At 47.7% G+C, this 20592-nt stretch overlaps 1 protein-coding gene across 5 annotated transcripts in view; it reads left to right on the forward strand.

Moving 5' to 3' along the window:
- DOCK5 (dedicator of cytokinesis 5) overlaps positions 1 to 20592 on the forward strand; it is a 78528-nt gene that overhangs the window by 29344 nt on the left and 28592 nt on the right. For all 5 annotated transcript variants that reach the window (XR_010993910.1, XM_068174589.1, XM_068174590.1 and 2 more), the window contains exons 7-31: positions 12 to 147; positions 307 to 464; positions 1103 to 1184; positions 1610 to 1739; positions 2555 to 2627; positions 4018 to 4160; positions 4754 to 4879; positions 5424 to 5548; positions 5640 to 5738; positions 6535 to 6607; positions 7376 to 7479; positions 7755 to 7947; positions 8718 to 8815; positions 9811 to 9900; positions 10263 to 10363; positions 11136 to 11270; positions 11974 to 12085; positions 12363 to 12433; positions 13734 to 13840; positions 14484 to 14620; positions 15298 to 15393; positions 16977 to 17075; positions 19551 to 19645; positions 20179 to 20257; positions 20461 to 20561. Coding sequence is in view for 4 of the 5 variants with exons in the window: in XM_068174589.1 (XP_068030690.1) it covers positions 12 to 147; positions 307 to 464; positions 1103 to 1184; positions 1610 to 1739; positions 2555 to 2627; positions 4018 to 4160; positions 4754 to 4879; positions 5424 to 5548; positions 5640 to 5738; positions 6535 to 6607; positions 7376 to 7479; positions 7755 to 7947; positions 8718 to 8815; positions 9811 to 9900; positions 10263 to 10363; positions 11136 to 11270; positions 11974 to 12085; positions 12363 to 12433; positions 13734 to 13840; positions 14484 to 14620; positions 15298 to 15393; positions 16977 to 17075; positions 19551 to 19645; positions 20179 to 20257; positions 20461 to 20561 (2763 nt within the window). In the remaining variant the exon portion in view is untranslated. The remainder of the gene's footprint in view (positions 1 to 11; positions 148 to 306; positions 465 to 1102; positions 1185 to 1609; positions 1740 to 2554; positions 2628 to 4017; positions 4161 to 4753; positions 4880 to 5423; positions 5549 to 5639; positions 5739 to 6534; positions 6608 to 7375; positions 7480 to 7754; positions 7948 to 8717; positions 8816 to 9810; positions 9901 to 10262; positions 10364 to 11135; positions 11271 to 11973; positions 12086 to 12362; positions 12434 to 13733; positions 13841 to 14483; positions 14621 to 15297; positions 15394 to 16976; positions 17076 to 19550; positions 19646 to 20178; positions 20258 to 20460; positions 20562 to 20592) is intronic.

Below are 20592 nucleotides of genomic sequence, written 5' to 3' on the forward strand. Positions count from 1 at the left end.
GGGCTGTCCAGGATCCTGGGTCTGGACCTGGTTGTCCGAGATGACAATGGGAACATCCTGGACCCAGATGAGACCAGCACAATCTCCCTCTTCAAGGCCCATGAAACTGCATCCAAGAGGATTGATGAGAGGATCCAGGAGGAGAAGGTACCTCTGGTGTCCCTGGTTTGCCCTCTTCAGTCACTGTGCCCACTGTGTTTTTATATTCCTCTCAATGTTGTGCTCTTTTGGCAGCAGAGCTAAATTCTCCTGTGTTTGTTTGTAGTGGAAATACAAAATTTAATGGAAATATGGAATTCTTTGCAGTCCCTGCAGCAGAGTTTGGACCTCCGGGGACAGCCAATATTCAACTCCACACACACCTACAGCCTCTATGTGAACTTCAAGAACTTTGTCTGCAACATTGGGGAAGATGCAGAGCTGCTGATGAGCCTCTATGACCCTGACCTCTCCAAATTCATCAGGTAGGGGCTTTTTTTGGAAATTCTTAAGCAATGCAGTCATCAGGGTGATCATTCATAGAAGTCAGCAGGTTGGAAAGGGAAATCCAGCAGATGTTTTCCAGTTCTGTTGGTTGCTGCCCCAGTGGGGGAAAATTAATTCCAATTACTTTGGAATGAATTTCAGAGAGATAGGAAGTCCAGGCGCTGTCCCTCCTAAAGCTGGCTATTTCTTTGATCCCACATTGTCTTTTTATATTCTTAATTTTCCCTGCTGTGGCTGCAAGCCTTGGTTAAGCATTTTATTAATTGTTTCCCGGTAAATCATGGATTTTAATGATGGTTGCCATCCAGTCAGTGCCAGTTCACATCTGAAAACCTGGGGAGGATATGAGGAACTTTATCAGGGAGGCAGTTCTGTGTCGGGAACACTCTGTGTCCATCACTGCAGTTATCAGGTGTGGCCATGCAGTGGGAATTGTCCAGGGAAGCAGCTGCCAGGGCTCACCCCATCTGCCTCCATAAGTGAGTCACTTCAGAGGCATTTTGGGATGAAAGACTGGTTGGGCAAATATTCCTAAAAGATCAAAATGCTGTTGGGCTTTTGCCAGGAAATGAAGATGTCATTTGTTAAAATTTACTTTTTCTCCCTTTCTTTGCAGTGAAAATTACCTGGTTCGCTGGGGCAGCAATGGGATGCCTAAAGAAATCGAGAAACTGAACAACCTCCAAGCAGTGTTTACTGTAAGTTCAGAGAATCCCAGGACGGGTTGGCTTGGGAGGGACCTGAATCCCACCCAGTGCCACCCCTGCCATGGCAGGGACACTGTCCCAGGCTGCTCCAGCCTGGCCTGGGACACTGCCAGGGATTGGGGGCAGCCCCAGCTGCTCTGGGAATTCCATCCCAGCGCCCTCAACCCTGCCAGGGAAGGATTTCTCCCCAGAATCCCATCTGTCCCTGCCCTCTGCCAGTGGGAAGCCATTCCCTGTGTCCTGGCACTATAAATGTCTCCATCCCCCTCGTGGTCTCCCTCTAGATCCAGAAGGCCACAATTTTTACCGGTGTAGAACCCAACAAAACCCCTCCCTCCCTCCCACTCTCCTTCTGTCTTCTTTTCCACTCAGAAAGGACACGGACGGAGCGTGATGTGAGCTCTTTTTTTTTTTAGGACTTGAGCAGCTCTGACCTGATCAGGCCCAGGATCAGCCTGGTGTGCCAGATCGTGCGGGTGGGGCACATGGAGCTGAAGGATGGCAAGAAGCACACCTGCGGGCTCCGCAGGCCCTTCGGCGTGGCAGGTGGGCACTGCCTCCCTGGGGACACCAGCACGGCCCACCAAACCCCTGGGGGGGACTGGGAGCTGCGTGCTGTAAGTGCCAGCACAGCCTGGCAGCTGCCAGGGCCAGCATCTCCGCCCCAGGGCAGATAAACTGTCCCCATGAGACCTTGCACGAAGGGGTAGCTGGAGACCAAACACTGCCACTGCTCACTTTTGTCACCTCCCGCAAAGACAGCAGCTGCCAGGCTGCAGCAGACTTACCAGGGCCTTATCAGAGTGGGATTTGCTCCTCAGGACTCGTGGGATAAAGCTGGAGGTTTTAAAGGAGCCTAGGTGAACCAGACTGCCAATTCTTATTTTATTCCTGGGGTTTCTTGTGAAGGGGCTTGCTTGAAATCCTCGGTGGAAATCAGTTTCCGAAGAGCATTTGAATATAAGTGGAATTTCTTTGCCTTGAAATGCCCCAGTCCCACCTGGTTTTTGTGAGGGTGTATTTTATAAGAGTATTTTATCAGAGTGTATTCCGTGTATTCACACTGACTGCTGTGGGCTGACGTGCACATCAACGTAAATGTGCTTTTAAAAGTTAAAATGAGAGTGATGCCCTCCATTGATGTCACAGAATCTCAGATGTTTTGGGGTTGGAAATAACCTTAAATCCCATCCATTTCCACCCCTGCCATGGCCAGGACTCCTTCCACTATCCCAGGTCACTCAGAGCCCTTGTTTTTAGTGACACTGGCCCAAAATAACCCTTTGTTGTTTCCATCCTGAGAGGGAAAAACTCTCTCTGGGCTCTTGGCAGCTCTGAGGGATGCGCTGGTGTCGTTGCAGTGATGGACATCACCGACATCATCCACGGGAAGGTGGACGACGAGGAAAAGCAGCATTTTATCCCCTTCCAGCAGTGAGTACTGGGCTCCAGAGCTCGCCCCACCTCTGGCCAAAGCAGGCATGCTCTGGGGAAGGACAGATCTGTCTGGGGGCCTGGCAGAGCCCCAGGGGCTCAACAAAAAGATCAGCTGATAGCAGCAGTCAGCTCTTTGCTGGGAGAGGATTCTGTCAGCCCGCAGGAGCCTTTGCTCCCCTTGGTTTTCATGGCTCTGTGAGAGACTCAGTTGCTTGGGGGCTTGGGCAGTGCAGCTGGAATTTCTGCGGGGTGAGGAAGAGGAGCACAGAGCAAAATAATGTTGTGACTTACAAAATTTCTGGGGGGTTGAAAGGCAGGATTTTCACAGAGGCTGAGCAGAGGCACAGCTTTTTGTGTGGGGCCCTCTGTGCCCCTGCCTGCCCACGTTTTCTGGTCAGGGTCAGTCATGGGGAAGGGCTTTCTCCCTCTTCCTGGGGAAGAAATTCCAGCCCCAATGAGTTCTGCATTTCTGCACTGAGAGTTACACTTGTGTGTTTGTTCTGCCTGCTCTGATTGCTCACTTTCTTTGAAAATGGAGCTTGTTTGGGTAGACCCAGCCTTGTTGTTACTGCCCTAAATAGAGCAAAGCATTGGCTGCAGCCATTTGTTATTACAGAGTATTTTCAGGGGAGATTTGGGTTTGTTCCCCTGCCCTTTCAGGGCCTGGAAGGATGGCTTTCCCTGTGCTGAATAACATTGGTCTGCTACTTTTTTTTAATGTGTGTTTGATTGGTTATGATTGGTTATTTTTTATTTGTTTAGGTTTTTTTGTTGTTTTGGTTCAGCGTTTGTTTGGGGTTGTTGTTTTTTTTTTTTTTAACTTGTTTGTTTGCTTTTTTTTTTTGTTTTGTTGGTTTGGGATTTTTTCCCATCTTTCTTCTGCTCCAGTGAGGCTGAGATCAGATCCCCAGCTGGACACCGGGATGGGCAGCCTGTGGAGCCCTCGTTTCTCCCTCATTATTGATGGTGTGGGTACAGGAGAGAAGTCAGGGTCAAGATCCACACCTCCCTAGTCCTGTTTGTGACTAGGGATGGGTTCATCACTTAGGTGTTGTCACAGCAGTCATTAATTTATATTAATTTATATTCGTTTACCAATAGTTAATCTGCATAGGGACGCCTCTGAAACAAACCTGAAGTCAGGGCTTAAATCCCGAGGTCAGTGTTACTTAGCTTAGGCCTGAGGGATAGACTGTGATGCATTTCCTAGTGTGGAGGTTCAAATGGATTTTGTGCAGGTGAAGGAGTGAAAATCCCCATGGGAATCCTTAAAAAAATCCCACATTTATTTGGAAAACAGCCAGCTCTTGGCCAGGCCTCTCCTTGGATGTGGTTGGTGTCAGTCTGTCCCAGTTCCTGATCCCGTTTTTGTGGTCCTCCTGCCCAGGATTGCCATGGAAACCTACATCAGGCAGCGGCAGCTGATCATGTCCCCCCTGCTCACCTCCCACGTCATCGGCGAGAACGAGCCCCTCACCTCTGTCTTCAACAAAGTCATCGCTGCCAAGGAGGTCAACCACAAGGGCCAAGGTGCAGCCTGGGGGAAGCCTGGCCTGGGGGAGGTTCCTGGGGGTGATGAAAGTCTGGGGATCAAGGTTCAGTGGAGTTTAATCCCTTCCCCGAGCCCAATCCGTGGTCTTTGCCATGGTTCTCACTTTGTCCCCGTCACACACAGAGCTAAAATCCAGATAAAACCAGACAAACCTGCATGAGAACAGCTCCTCCAGCTCCTCGCTTGCTTGCTAGTCATATGTTTAAGGTCAATATTTTTTAACACCTTTAAAATAAAAGTGTTTTATGGGCGTGAAATATTTGTGAGTGGACATGGCTGTGTGTCCCAAGTGCTTTGGGGTTAAATCACATTATTCCAGGTTTCTCTGGTCTTCCTTGGCTCAAAGACAATCAAGATTCATCTCTGAAGGGTTGGGGTTTGCTTCCAAGAATCTTCTTGCCCAGAAAAATCTTACTCAGATTCTGGGACAGAGGGGACTGGGCAAGAGAGAACCAGACAGGGACATGGAATTGTCATGAAAACACAGATTTTTTTTGGAAGCACAGGCTTAAATTTCATGGGTTTGTACCTTTTTATTTTCAGTAAACAAGTGTCATCTCCCTTTTCTTAGGTCTCTGGGTCTCCCTGAAGCTGCTCCCTGGGGATCTGGCTCAGGTTCAGAAGGATTTTTCCCACCTTGTAGACAGATCCACTGCAGTGGCTCGAAAAATGGGGTTCCCTGAGATCATCCTTCCTGGTAGGTTCCATGTGCTTTTGCATTCCATGGAGTGAAAGAGCCACCTGAAATTCTAGAATTTCTGTCACAAAAAGATTTATTAAAAAAAAAAAAGATTTCTTTTTATCTGAAAACTTTTTATTTTTCTTGAAATGTCCAGGCTATTTTCTTATTTTTTTGTCACGAGAAGTTGCAAACATGAGTTCCCTTTCTTATGGCAAAATGATGGTTTATGGAGCTTTTGGAATAAAATCTCTTTTTAGTCAAAGGACTTTTTGTTGCAAAGCATGGGTGGCTTTGACCCACCCATTCAGAGTGGGTTTAACCCTAGAGAGCTCATTAAATAAAAAAAAAAACCAAAACAAAACATAAAGACAGAGTTTTGTAGAAAGGAAAATGGTTCATTTTAGAAGATTTTGTGTAATTTGAGACAGAGACGAAAATGATGTGATGGTGGGTGTTGTTAATTAAAGGCTAAGAAGATAACGTGGTACCTGAGGGTGTTAAATTTTAACCTGTCACACTGGGAATGAGAAACCAGCTCATTAAACTCTGGGAATTGCAGGTGACGTCCGGAATGACATCTACGTCACCCTGATCCAGGGGGAGTTTGACAAAGGCAAGAAGAAAACCCCCAAGAACGTCGAGGTCACCATGTCTGTGCACGACGAGGACGGGAACCTGCAGGAGGTAGGATGACCTCCGACACCCTCTGAAGATTTACTACCCAAAATACTCCATATTTACCTTTTCCCCCCCCATCCCTGTGCTTTGTCCAAAGAAAGCCATCCACCCCGGGGCTGGCTACGAGGGAGTCTCGGAGTACAAGTCTGTGGTTTATTACCAGGTCAAGCAGCCCTGCTGGTACGAGACTGTCAAGGTATGGCTGTGTCCTTCACTGCGTGTCACCGCTGGTCAGGAGTGAGGTGACACACAGACTCTGGGTCTCTTCAGAAGGCTGATCTGAGTTCATTAGAAACCCATTCTTTGTGTAGACTGTTCTGATACAGGTGCACCTGATTGGTCATTTAATCAACACCCCTCGCACCACTGGCTAATTAAGAAAACACCCTTTGGTAAACATCTCATGAGGAAACAACTGTTCAAAGCACCAGCTGCAAGATTGCTTTAATTCTTTCTCTGAGTTTCTCACAGCTTTTCCCAGAACAATGCCTGGGAAAGTGATCTGTTTCTCTCTCTCTGACTAAACTGTCGCATCCACAGGTCCCCCTTTTTGTTTAAAGGAGGAGGCAGTGTTTGTAATGCCCTGCAGGAACAGCAAACACTGCTCAAGAGGTCTCTTTAGCAACATGCTGGTTGTTAATCAGAACCTCAATCAGACTCTGATTTAGAATAGTCATGGAGATTTCCAATGTATACCATCAAATTCTTTACAATCAAGCCTTGCTGTTCCTTCTTATAAAAATCCCTTACTAATTCTAAGGCAGTAACACACATCTGTTAACAAATCTGTTGACAAATCTGTTAACAAATCTGTGCAAGGATTGGGTGGTCTAACTTGACAACAACACTTTTCCAGAAATGTCAGTGACTGCGTCCTTCCTCTGCGTGCAGACCAGAACTGGTGTAAAACCAGCAGCTGCATCAGCACCAGAATGTGCTGGAGAGCAGCTGGGGACAGGGAAAATGTGTTTTCATGCTGTTCTCCCATGCAGGTGGCCATTGCCATCGAAGAAGTCAGTCGCTGCCACCTGAGGTTCACGTTCCGTCACCGCTCGTCCCAGGAGTGTGAGTACCAGGAAGGGACACCCGCAGGACTGCTGTGCTGCCCACACCCCCACTGAGTGTAGAACTTGAATTTCTGTATATTCACAGTGGCAAGCAGAAAAAACAAAACTCACTCAAAATTTTTGCACCCAAAGTTAGGTGCTGGTTTTGTCCTGAGACTGAAGTTTGATAAGGAGCAGCAGTTTATCCCCTTGAAAGACAATTAACAATGTTTGTTATTGCTTTGGCTTCTCAGTGTAGGGTTTTGTTTTTAATTTATTCCCCAAAATTAACTGCAAGGCCTGGTGAGCTTCTAATGATCTTCCTATAGGAGGATTTCTGATTAGGCTAATGAAAGGCTAATGAGAGAGTTAGAGCCTGAAGTTCCATCAGATCACTTCAGAGCCCTGAAATGAGGTCAATAATGTGAGGCTCAGCCATTGAAAGGCTCTCAAAGGCACCTGGTTCTGAAGGCAGTGATATCCTTCCAGGGCCACAGCTCACAAACCAAAATCCCAACCAAAAATATCTATAGAATTCTACATCAGAGGATCACTGAATTGTTAAGGTTAGAAAAGACCTGGAAGATCAAGGAGTCCAACCATTAATCTGTCCATCTACCAGCACAAAACCCACTAAAATTGTGTGTGGGAGATGCTCCAGGAGGATGTGTTTGTGTAGCTGCAGTTGCCTATGAAATACAGCCGCTGATGAGGTTAGAGGGCTGCATTTTGGGTTGTGTGGGCATGAATAAGACATTTGCTAATGAAGATTTCTCCTGTTTTGCAGCCAGGGATAGATCTGAGAGAGCTTTTGGCATGGGCTTTGTGAAGCTGATGAATGCAGATGGAACGACGCTGCAGGATGGCAAGCACAATTTGATTATTTACAAGGTACCCTCGGCATTTCCAGCCTTGTCTGTGTTAAACTCATCACAACACTCTCCTGGCTGATTTTCCAAGCAGTAGAAATCTACACAATGTGTGTGTGAGGTGGGAAATCCTCCTGAACTCTGTGGCTTTGGATATAGCTCAGTTCATTTGCAGTATGAGCAACTTATCCCTGAAATTCAGAGCTCAAACAATGATAGAGATGAAAAAGCATTTCAAACCCATTCTGGCTGTCACTGTGGGACATGACCCTTCTCCCTGCTTTGTCCAACCAACAGGGTGACAACAAGAAAATGGAAGATGCCAAGAGTTATTTGACTCTTCCTTGCACCAAAACAGAGATGGAGGAGAAGGAGGCTCCCTCAGGGAAAAATCTGCACCCTCTGGCCAATTTCACCCCCACAAAGGACAGCACAAAGGACAGCTTCCAGATTGCCACTGTCATCTGCTCCACCAAACTCACCCAGAATGGTAGGGGCTCTGAAATACAGAGGGCATTTTCTCCAGGCAGGTTTCTGTGTGTGGCCAGAGAGCTTCAGCTTTCATTTTGCTGCCTGTGTGTCAGTGGCAGCCCTGTCCCATCAAGCTGCCAGAACAAGCTCCCAGAATGTTTGTGCAGCTCCTAGAAACCCTTTCACACAAATACTCGATCCAGGCTGCCAGTGTTAAACCCAACAAGTTTGTTGACACATGTAGAAATGTCACCTGTCAGTGACAGTGTCTGTGTTTTATTGGAATTTTAAATATTTAAGGTTAATTGCCTTCTTCCCTCTGCCTGCTAAGAGAGCAGCAGTTAGGACTGAGCTCTCCAAGGGTGATGGTGTGCATTAACTCTGCTGTGCTGCCAAAGGGGTCAAAATGAAGAGCAGTATGTGACTGAGTCCAGCCTGTGCTGGTAAATGATGGGAGACTTCCAGCAGCAGCCTTGGAAGGCTCCTGCACTGAGTCTTGCACTTCAATAAAATTCCTGGCTTGAGATACCTGCTCTTGAGTCCCTGAAAAAAACCTGCAAAATGGTCTCCAAATGTGTTATCAGATGGCAGCCAGGTTTCCATTTATAGCAGAGCTTTGCTGTTTTGCCAAGACAAAAGAAGCACCTCAAGGTAACATTCTGTGCCTCAGGGTGACTGTTCTTTGTGCACTGACTCCAAAAATAGCCCGCAGCCTTGCTGTGGGCTGCTCTGCAGCCCTTCAGTCAGCTGGGAGCTGGAATTGCTGATTGCTGCTTTGTGTCCTTGCAGTTGACCTGCTGGGTTTGCTGAACTGGCGCTCCAACGCCCACAACATTGCCCACAACCTCAGGAAGCTGATGGAGGTGGAAGGAGGAGAAATCGTGAAGGTATTGCCAGGGATCTGAGCCTCCTTGGTGCACACACTCTCGTGTGTCAGCCTGGTGTTGGACCCAAAAGGTGTCTGGGTAGGCTGGGAGGGCAAGTCTTAGTGCTGAGGAGTGGGAGAATCGTCAAATCATGGGATGGTTGGGCTTGGAAGGGACCTTAAAATCAGATTTTTCACCCCCTGCCATGGGCAGGGGCACCTTCCACCGTCCCAGCTTGCTCCATCCTGGCCTTGGACACTTGGACACCAGGGATGGGGTAGCCACAGCTTCTCTGGGAACCTGTGCTCCACCTCTCATTAGTGGAATTCACCAGAATTACGGAAGTTGAATATTACAGGGATCAGGGAGAGAGCGGTGACTTTATTTTCCTCTTTATCCTTATGAAATAGGAGACACATCCAAAGCCTAACTTTTCATTTTCAACTCCTTTGTGAATGAGGAGGGGCTTGCTGTGAATCTGGGAGCAGAGACAGCCCAGAGATCTCATGGAGCACTGTGGGGAGTGGACCTGATACGGGGGGAATTCCCACAGCAAATGGTCTGCTGAAGGGTTTAGGAGGAAGGATTTTACCTGCAGAGAGGGGTCCCAAGAGTGAATGTGCTGGGATTTTGCAAGGTGATGGTTTTATGGAGCAGCTGAGCATGAGGCTGATGTGTCACTGTGTCACTGCAGACGGGCTGGGTGCAGTGTCCTGCCTCAGGACAGAGTGGGCTGGTTTAGAGAGGTCAGGACTTTTATCCTGTGGGGTGAAAAGGCATTAGAACAGCAAAGTGGGGCCATTTAGAGCTGAGGAGATCTTCCTTACTATGGAGATGGTCATGGCAATCATGTGCATGAACACAGGGCTGGGATCCCTTTTGAGATGCTTTCTCATGGACAGGTTTTACAGTTCAGCCAGGCTGGAAGGGGAGGAATGATCCAGCTCATGCTCCTGTGCAGGATGCCAGAAGCAGTTGCCTTTCCCCACTCTTCTACTGTTCCTTTTCCCCTCTAGTTTTTGCCAGACACCCTCGATGCACTTTTCAACATCATGATGGAAATGTCAGAAAATGAAACCTATGATTTCCTGGTGTTTGATGCACTGGTGAGTGAATCTTCTGTGGCTGCAGAGTTTGTTTTCAGCCACATTTCCAGTCTCTTCCTGGTGATTCCAATGAGCAGTTGGTATTTTGCTCTAGAAATAAATGATATTTAAACACTTCTTGAGGCTTTTTCAGGAGCCAGGACTGAAATGCACATCAGGTTTTTAGTAGTCACAGTGAAAAGAGTAACAAATTGCACACACACAGTATTTAGTGACTGTTATAACACAAATAACACTCTCTGTAGCATTAATGCTGTTATAAAACAAAAATTATAACCCAGCAAAAGAAATGGAATTAGAGTCTGTTCTATTCAAGTCAGTCTGCAGCTCTGTGCATCTGTTTCCTCCTGGATTTTTGGCAGGTATTTATTATTTCTTTGATTGGAGACATCAAGTTCCAGCATTTCAACGCTGTTCTTGAGACTTACATTTACAAACACTTCAGTGCAACCCTGGCCTATGTGTGAGTATTGCTCCCAAACCTTGGGTGTCACCCAGCAGTGTCACTGAGGGCTTTGGGGATGAGATCAGCTCTTGGTGATGTATTTGATTAGGTCATTTTTGATGATGTTAACGTGATAAAGGCAGCATAGAGCAGAGTTGCATCCCTTCTCTGCATTCGGGAGAAAAAGAATCCTTCTTATTGCTCTTTTTGCCCTCTTAAAAATTCTGTTGTGAGATTTTTTTTTTCTGTCAAAACAGACAGAAAAGACACTTCTGTCACAGATCTTGGCTTTCCAGCCCCTTGATCAAGCACCCCTCAGCCAAAGGTCATCACCCTTGTGGTAACAGAAGTGAAAAGTTCAAACTGAGGCCAGTAGGGAGGGCAAAACCAGAAACCAAACTGCTTTTCCTCTCTAAAAATCTCCTCTTCATTTTTACTGATCTGCATGAATTGGCTGTCACCCTAAAGGAAACACAGTTGGAAGTCCTCTTCTCCTGGGATGCCTCCTTCCCTGCCCTGTCCCACAGTCACTGCTTCCACGTGGTTTCCTTCTCTCCTCCTGCTCCACACGTGGGAATTGTCACAGGGAGAAGGCCTCAGTCCCTTCCCCTGCAGAGCACGAGGGTGGAATCTGTAGACTTTTAGCCCAGGTTTGAGAAGGAAATGGGCTGTGAGAAGGCAGCCTGTGGTGTTTGTGTGCCTGCAGTTCCTCGCTGGGCTGAGGAAGCTGGACCTGCGCAGGAACTGAGCCGAGCCTCTCTTGGTTCCCCTTTTTCTTTTATTTCCAAAGGAAACTCACCAAAGTCCTGAACTGCTACGTGGGGAATGCTGAGGACTCCAGCAAGACAGAGCTGCTCTTTGCAGCCCTGAAGGCCCTGAAATACCTGTTCAGGTTCATCGTGCAGTCGCGGGTGTTGTACCTGAGGTGGGTCCAGCCCTTCCATCCCTGGGCCTCCTCTGGGAAACCCACTGGAGTTCCTTCCAGTAAATATCACTAAAGCAGATATTCTTCACCACATCCTCTATCACTGACCGATTAAGAGGATCTTTCTGCCCTTTGTCTGTGGCTGGAGCAAATGAGTTGAGCTAAAATTAAAATAACAGATTAGAAGGGAGGAAAACCTTTTAGTCCCCCCTAACGTGCAATAAGCAGCACATAGTAGAGCTGAAAAGGAACCCAGTATTTTTTTTATAAAGTAAAACATGGAATTTCCTCCTCATTTTCAGAAACTTTAGGAAACCCATAGACAGATACTTCAGTCATTAGGTGAGGTGGGAGATGACGCATTCTCCAGCTGGGGTAAAATCAAAGTGGTTTAATTGCAGCTTCAAAAACATCCTTCCAGAGATTCACAGTGGGGGTTTGGAACCCTTTATTCATGTCCATTCTGGATTTTTTTTCCTGTTTAATACTTGGAACCCTAGCAGAATTTGCTGCAGTGGCAGCCTGAAAAGTGCAGTTTTCCCCCTATAACAGATTCCAGCAGGAAATGACTGCAAAATCTCCAATTCCATTTTCAACCCCATGTCTTTGTCGAAGGACAGGGCATTAAGAGATGTTGTTCCACAGGATGAAATCCTATTTCAGCTGCTGGATTTCCAGGTGTAACTGGCCCTGTTGTTTGCAGTGTTTATGGGAAGAGTGAGGATGGGAATGAATTCAATGATGCAATTCGCCAGCTGTTCCTCTCCTTCAATGTCCTCATGGACCGGCCCCTGGAGGAGGCTGTCAAGATCAAGGTGAGCATCATTTCCAGGGAAAAGTAAAAATCTTTAATTCGATCAACTGGTGCAGTTGGGAAGGGGCTGGGCCAGAAAAAGGAATGAGAGAATTATCCATGAATGTCTTCTCCTGCACCTTTCCCGCTCTGCACCGCGGATCTGGAGTGGCTGGAGGCTCTTTGGATGCATAAATTTGATTTTAAACCAGTTCTCTGAAGTTGTCCCTATATTTGCTTTTGACAAAAACTGGATTTCCCACGTGCGTTTCATGTCCTTGGTCTCTTTCTTCTTTCAGGGGGCAGCTTTAAAATATTTGCCAAGCATCATAAATGATGTCAAACTGGTATTTGACCCCGTTGAGCTCAGGTAACAGTATTAAGTTTGTTTGTCCTCTAAACCCAGCTTATGTGGTGGGAAGAGTTTTGGAAACTTGGCTAAAACCAGCCACTCTGGTTATGATCTGGTGGTGCATATCCTGTGCATGGACTCAAGGAAGTGCTTGCAGGGCTTTAAAGGAAGTCAGTGGAGTTCAGAGGATTCTCTACATCCCAGTTTTTCATTCTGGGAGTGTCCAAGCCCAGGTTGGATGGGCTTGGAGTGACCTGGGGTAGTGGGAGGTGTCCCTGCCCATGGCAGGGGTGGAACTGGGTGATTTTAGGGTCCCTTGCTACCCAAACCATTCCAGGATTCTGGGATCCTTACAGGCACCTTGAGATTTTACTGAAAAGCAAAATCTGAGGGCAGTGAAGTGTTGAAATCTCATGTGAGTTTCCACCAGTTCTTGGGGAATGCTCTTGAAAAGTGTGGCAAAGGCCGATCCTTGGCTGGGAACCCAAAAGCTGTGTTTATCCAGGAAATTCTCAGCCCTGTGGATTCCTGGTTGTGGTGCTCAGAGCTTTGCCTGGAGCTGCCTAGCCCTGTCTCCTTGCCCTGACACAAGTGATTTGCTGGGAAGCAGCAGACAGGCAGCAAATGTCCATGGAATTGAATTAAAGGGAATCTCGGGCTGGAGTGAGTCACTCCTGATGGAAGGGGCATCTGGAAGGAGGCTGTGCCTTTGCTGCTGAGTCGCTCCAAATGAGTCTTTCCAAACTCTTGCTTTCCCTGGCTGTGACAGCCAGTGTGATTAACCTGTGTGGCACTGGAGGGCACAGAGCACCGCCTGTTTTTAGGGTTTGGGGTGTTCCTGGTGTGTCCTGGAATAAAAGTGCCATTTAAAAAAGTTTAAGCCTGCAGTTCCTGAACACTGCTTGGTTTTACTTTCACAGAACTCACAGAATGACTAGGTTGGAAGAGATCTTAAAGATCATTGAGTCCAACCCATGCCCTAGCACCTCAACAGGACTTCAAGTTCTGTGCTAAGTTTCTTAAAAATCATTCAGGGCTCTGTAGTGATTTGCCTGTTGGGTGGAATTCCCAGAGAAGCTGTGGCTGTCCCATCCCTCGAAGTGGCCAAGGCCAGGTTGGAGCATCCTGGGACAGTGGGAGGTGTCCCTGCCCATGGCAGGGGCTGGAGTTGGTGAGCCTTAAGTCCCTTCCAACGCAGCCCATCCTGGGATGCTGTGATTCTGTGTGTGGCCCAGGAGCAGGGCAGTGTCTGTGTGGGATGGATGGGCTGATGCTGGGTGGGAATGCTGACCCTCTGCTCCCTCTGTGTTGCGCACAGTGTCCTCTTCAGCAAGTTCATCCAGAGCATCCCTGACAACCAGCTGGTCCGGCAGAAGCTGAACTGCCTGACCAAGATCGTGGAGAGTGACCTGTTCAAGCAGGCTGGTGAGTGGCACTTGGAAGGCTCTGGGTTCTGTCAGGGGCCACCCACCCTTCAAAACGAGTTCCCCTGTCAGTCATCAGAGGCAATCCACCATTAAATCCAACTCTAGAAGCATTCCTTGCCATGGAAGAACTGAGTTTTTTTGCTGTTCAGTCTTTATACAATGCCCAGTATGTGGGATCCTGATCCAGGGTGGTGATTCAGGAGAGAGAAGCTGAGTGTGCTGTTTGGTGGAATATACAGAATTTATAAATGAAAGGGCAGGGTTAGATGGGATACTGGGAGGGAATTCCTCCCTCTGAGGGTGGGCAGGGCCTGAGATGGAATTCCCAGAGGAGCTGTGGTTGCCCCTGGATCCCTGGGAGTGCCCAAGGCCAGGCTGGAGCAGCCCGGGACAGTGGGAGGTGTCCCTGCCATGGCAGGGGTGGGATGAGATGATATTTTTGGTCCCTTCAACCCAGCCCATTCTGGGATTCCATTATTCAAATTACAGATCATTTAGGTCTCTCCAGTCCGTTTGTTGTAACTCCAGTGGCTTTAAGCAAGTGCTGGTGTCACAGATGGAATCAGGAGCAGGACACTCCTGTGAGGTGCCCATACCCAGGGCATGCTGAGGCTCTGCTCTGTCTCTGTGTCACTTTGCAGAGTGCAGAGATGCCCTCCTGCCCCTGCTCATCGATCAGCTGAGTGGGCAGCTGGATGACAACTCCAGCAAGCCCGACCACGAGGCCAGCTCCCAGCTCCTGAGCAGTGTCCTGGAGGTCCTGGACCGCAAAGATGTGGTGAGCACGAGCTCTCAGGGCTGCCAGTTCCTCTCAGTTCTTCTTTTGAGAAGTTACAGTAAAGAAACATCCTCAACTTATGCTTTAATGAGTCAGAATTGTGATATTTATAGAAATTGTGATGCCTTGCTGTGCAGGTCTTTGTAGGAGCTCTGTCTGAAAAGGAGCCAGGAAAGGTTGAATTAGTTGTTATCACTACTAGAAGCATTTACTTCCATTTCTAGGGACCAAAATGTCATCTCAGCTGCTTTGGTGGCTTGTTCAGTATTTTGGAGCAAGTCAAAGATGTATTATATGGTATAAAAATGAGGAGGTTGCTCGTTCTCTCTATTATGGAATAGGGACAGCTATCACTGTTCAGTCAGAACAATGCACTTCCCACTCTGGCCATGGGAATTGTTCTGAGTGGTTGTGAACAGAGTGGTTTGAACTGCTCAGAGAAAAGATGTCGAAGCCCCAGGATGAGCTGATGAAGCTGGGACAGATCCATTAAGGGAATTCTCCACCAAGTGAATCCCAGAGTGTTCGAATCCATCGCTTGTGCGCTTAAATCTCCTTCTTCTTCTTCCCCTAATGACAATTAAACACGGCCAGGGCAGTCCTCCCACACAGGGAGCTGCCCCTGGAAGGCTGTGCCTGAGGAATGGTCTCCAATGTCCCTTGCTGGCTGTCCCCAGGGTGCCACTGCTCTGCACATCCAGCTGATGATGGAGCGGCTGCTGCGCCGCATCAACCGCACGGTGATCGGGATGAGCCGCCAGTCCCCGCACATCGTGAGAGCCCTTCCCCAGCCCTGCCTCCCAGCACCCCCCTTCCCCTGGGAGCCCTTCCCCAGCCCTGCCTCCCAGCACCCCCCTTCCCCTGGGAGCCCTTCCCCAGCCCTGCCTCCCAGCACCCCCATTCCCCTGGGAGCCCTTCCCCAGCCCTGCCTCCCAGCACCCCCATTCCCCTGGGAGCCCTTCCCCAGCCCTGCCTCCCAGCACCTCTGACAGTGGGGTTCATTCCCCTGGGAGCTCTTCCCTGCTTCCCCAGCACCTCTGACAGAGGGGTTCATTCCCCTGGGAGCCCTTCCCCAGCCCTGCCTCCCAGCAGCTCTGACAGTGGGGTTCATTCCCCTGGGAGCCCTTCCCTGCTTCCCCAGCACCTTTAACAGAGGGGTTCTTTCCCCTGGGAGCCCTTCCCCAGCCCTGCCTCCCAGCAGCTCTGACAGTGGGGTTCATTCCCCTGGGAGCCCTTCCCTGCTTCCCCAGCACCTTTAACAGAGGGGTTCATTCCCCTGGGAGCCCTTCCCCAGCCCTGCCTCCCAGCAGCTCTGACAGTGGGGTTCATTCCCCTGGGAGCCCTTCCCTGCTTCCCCAGCACCTTTAACAGAGGGGTTCATTCCCTTGGGAGTCCTTTCCTGCCCCCTGCCTCCCTAGGACCTCTGACAGAGGGGTTCATTCCCCTGGGAGCCCTTCCCTGCTTCCCCAGCACTTCTACAGAGGGGTTCGTTCCCCTGGGAGCTCTCAGTGGGCAGCAGTGCCTGATGAACTCATCTCTCCTTGCCCTACAGGGCTTCTGTGCCACCCAGCCATGGCTCCTGGTGTTTTTCTGAGGATTAGGATTCAGGTTATCCCACTCCAGTCTGAGCTGAGTCACTGGTGGTGATTTCATTTCCTTTTGGCCCCTGTGCACAGAATTTTGTGTCAGTGCAGTGCCTGACACAGGATCTTTGCTGCATTTTGTCACCTGGGCTCAACAGGATGAAATGCTGGGGGATTGGACCCTCCAGGGGCTCAACAGGATGAAATGCTGGGGGATTGGACCCTCCAGGGGCATTTCTGACCCCTGTGTGGCAGCTGAGGGGGTGCAGGCAGCTGGGGTGTTTTAATTCACCCTGGAGCTCATGTACAGAAGGATGGGAAAGCCCGGAGCTGGGGATTTACCTGATTTTTGATAAGTCTGGGGTCACTTTAATGTGCTACCCATGAGAATTGCTGCTAAATCTGAAAATCAGAGTCAGCTAAATCTGAAAATCAGAGTCAGCTAAATCTGAAAATCAGAGTCAGCTTGGAAAATACTTTTAATAGCTGATGAAGTGGATCAATGTATATGTAAAACAAAATTCTGTGTTTGAAGGATGTGATTCTCTTGTGATCCATGGGGAGAAAGAAAGCAATACCCAGATTTCAAGCTTGAATTTTAGGAATTCTTGACTGGTCTAGAGGGCCAAATAGTCTCAGGTGGTTGTTAGGACACAGATAAGGAGCATTCTGATCAGGGATATTTGATCAGGTCACACTGACGTGCCACACTTAGAAGTTACAGTGCTTAACCCAGGAAAATAACCCAGTATTTTGTGGTTTTCCCATTCCAGGGTATTTTCGTGGCCTGCATGACAGCCATCCTGAGGCAGATGGATGATTTCCATTACAGCCATTACATCAACACTTTCAAAACCAGGCAGGACATCATTGTAAGTCAGCCTGGCTGGGGAATGACCTCAGCCCACCCAGCATCACCACTCCGCTCTGCAGGGTCATTTCTGTGCTGATTTTGGGGTCACCAAACCCTCAGCAGTGGCTCCTGGTGCCACAATTCCTGGGAATTTATTCCTGTCACCCTTGTTGGGCACCGGGGGGGTTGCTGACTCAGCAGAGCCCAAGAGCAGCATTTGTGGCATTGAGGAAAAACATTTTTAATGGGGAAAAAATGTTTGATTTGAGTCAGGAACCAGAAGAGGGAATGATAGGATGGAAAAGAAAAACACTTCCCCTTGTCTGGCTCTCACTTTGTGGCCCTGTTCTCTTTATCTAATTCTTTCCCCTCCTCTGAAGTTTAATTAGTAATGAATCTTGCTTTAGTGGCAGCAATGCAGAAGGTTCTCAAAATGTTAAAAATTCACATCCCCAAAAACTTCGTGTGGGAAACAAGGTGAAATATTACATTTCTGAGGGTTTTTTCTGCTTAAAATCAGCAGATCTTCCCCACAATGGCCCAAACCAGTATTTTAGCAAGACTAGTACACAACACAAGAACTGTTGGAGCTTTTTTGTCCCTGTATTCTTACTTTGCAATTGGGAAGTGGCTGTTTATTGAAATACCAGCTGGGGAAGGGCCTGGAGTTGTGTTCTTCCTGTACCAAAACCCACCAGAAGGTTTGGAATTCAGTTTGGGGAGCCAAGGTGATCCCTTTTTTCATCCGTGCAGTTGGAATTAAAGAATTTCACAGAAAATCGCTTGCAAAAATCAGCTCTTGAGCCAGCGTGGGGCAACAGAGCCATCTACAGGTCACTCACACTTCATGTGGGTTTAGGACTGGTTTTATCTTACCCAAATGATTTGTTGGGAAGGAAAAGGAAAAGGAAAAGGAAAAGGAAAAGGAAAAGGAAAAGGAAAAGGAAAAGGAAAAGGAAAAGGAAAAAGGGGGAAGGGGAAGGGAAGGGAAGGGAAGGGAAGGGAAGGGAAGGGAAGGGAAGGGAAGGGAAGGGAAGGGAAGGGAAAAAAGGAAAAAGGAAAAAGGAAAAAGGAAAAAGGAAAGGAAAGGAAAGGAAAGGAAAGGAAAGGAAAGGAAAGGAAAGGAAAGGAAAGGAAAGGAAAGGAAAGGAAAGGAAAGGAAAGGAAAGGAAAGGAAAGGAAAGGAAAGGAAAGGAAAGGAAAGGAAAGGAAAGGAAAGGAAAGGAAAGGAAAGGAAAGGGGAAAAGGGGGAGGGAAGCCAAAATCAGGCAGATTCAGGAATTCTGGAAGTGTTCATCCAGTGAGATTTTCAGGGCGATTATGAAAAATAACAATTTCTAACCTGATTTTTATGCACTTTTAAATCTACTGGAGCAAACCCGCCTTTGTAGTGGTGTGGTAGTTGTTAATACCAACAGAAAATTTTGTTTGACTGCAATAACTGCTTTTATTTTTGTTGTTCTTTATTGGGTTTGTTTGTGCTGGTATTTCCAGCCCTGCCTTGGCATCATTCCCTGGTTAGTTTAGCACTTTTAGGAGTTCATTCATATCTTCAAGGTGCCCGTGTCAAGTCCAGCCCTCTCATCAGGCTCTGATTTAATAATGCCAAAAGGATTTTTACTGAGGTAGCACCAAGTGCTCCATTTTTCCATCAATATCTTGCCAATTGTTCAGCCCAAACTGTTCAGCTCAACAGATTTTTGATGGTGATCATTTCAAGGGGATGGCTCCTCCTGTGACCTTCTTTGTGTCCCTCTCATATTTGAATATTAATGTGCTGCTGCAGAGAATAGAATTGATTTAAGAGCTTAGAGTGGCTTTTGTATCTGCAGAGACCACAAGGAGGAGATCAATATTCCTGATATTCCCTTCTTTTGCTCATTTCTGTTAATTTTCCCTTTTTTTCTCTCTCATTCTGCAATTCAACTTTGTTTTTTCCAAGTTTGAAGTCTTGTTTGTGCAAAAAGTGTCTTTTCTACAATAATGTGGAATAATCTTAAATCACATCTTTGATGTTATATTCACTGCCTCTCCTTAACTGTCGTTAAACTGGACCAGGAAAAATTTAACCCTAATCAGTGAAAATACCTTGTCATTTCAGGCTTTCTGGATCATCTACATCTGTTGCACTGTCACCACTCAGAGATTTGGGAACAAGCCCTGCAATATTGGTTTTGCTCTCTAATCCAGCTTGTGCACAGCTCCAGCGCAGCTTAATGCAAAACAGCAAAGCCAGATATCATTAAGCAGACCAATATTCTGTGCAATTATTTCTCCTTGTGCAAGTGGATGGATGAGATGTCAGGAATAATTTCATTATTGGGCCATACTCACTGAATGAGAGACCCCTCTTAGGCAGGGCAGGGCACTGACTGCCAATCAGCGTGGTCGTTAATCAATGCAATCCCAATCATTTGCATCTCATGAGCTCACAGCATCATCTCCCTGTAATTCCATGGACACAAACCCACCACGTGCTTTCTTTTTCCAACAGGACTTCCTGATGGAAACATTCATTATGTTCAAGGATCTGATTGGGAAGAACGTGTATGCAGCTGACTGGATGGTCATGAACATGATGCAGAGCAGGTACAGGGTTAAGTCTGGGTTGAGTCTGGCTTTGGAGCCTCCCTGGACCTGATAGGAGGGCGACTCACACAAGGCAGTTTATTTTCTTCGGCCACTTCAGGTTGGTTTAAATCAGATTTCAGCCAGTTTTAGTTCCTGTGCGTTTCCACTGGTGGAACTGGAAATCTCTGTCCTGCCCAGAATGCAATCAAACCCTGGGCTCTTTTTTCCAACTTAATCCAGAGGAGCCTTTTTGGTCTCAGTTCTGGGGGAATCACATGGAGAACCTAAAGCCAGAACTGGACAATGCTTAACCACTCTTCCAGAGAGGAAATTTTCCCTGATATCCAACCTGAGCCTCCCCGATGCAACTTGAGGCTGTTAAACCAAGGGTTAACTTTGCCTGAATATTCCCTGATTTAAAGGAATTCCTGCCTTTTTTGGGAGCACCTCTTGCTGTTCCTGAGCTTGCACATAGGAGCTGTAAACCTGGGGCTGCAATGTCATTGATTTTGTTTACAGAACCACCTTTATTTGATGTTTTATCTCTTTAGGGTTTTTCTCCGGGCAGTGAACCAATTCACCTCCGTCCTCAACCGCTTCTTCCTGGATCAGACTAATTTTGAACTCCAGGTGATTGTCCTGTTCTTTCTGGATTTTCTTGTTTATCCCAGACCTGATAGAACAGCTATATCCCACTGTTAGCAGGCTGTGGCTCGTCGTGGTTCCCCTCCTCGTGGAGGGAGCTCTGCATTTGGGCCTGGGCAGCTTTTTTGGGGGCTGTTGTTGCTTTTCCTTTGCTATCCTCCCATTCTAATCTCCTTTCTCTCCCCCAGCTCTGGAATAACTATTTCCATTTGGCAGTGGCCTTCCTCACTCACGAGTCCCTCCAACTGGAGACCTTCTCCCAGGCCAAACGCAACAAAATCATCAAGAAGTGAGTTCCCATTTCAGGCCCTTTTTTGCTC

The sequence above is a fragment of the Anomalospiza imberbis genome, chromosome 28, assembly GCF_031753505.1.
Source record: "Anomalospiza imberbis isolate Cuckoo-Finch-1a 21T00152 chromosome 28, ASM3175350v1, whole genome shotgun sequence".
Taxonomy (NCBI): domain Eukaryota; kingdom Metazoa; phylum Chordata; class Aves; order Passeriformes; family Viduidae; genus Anomalospiza; species Anomalospiza imberbis.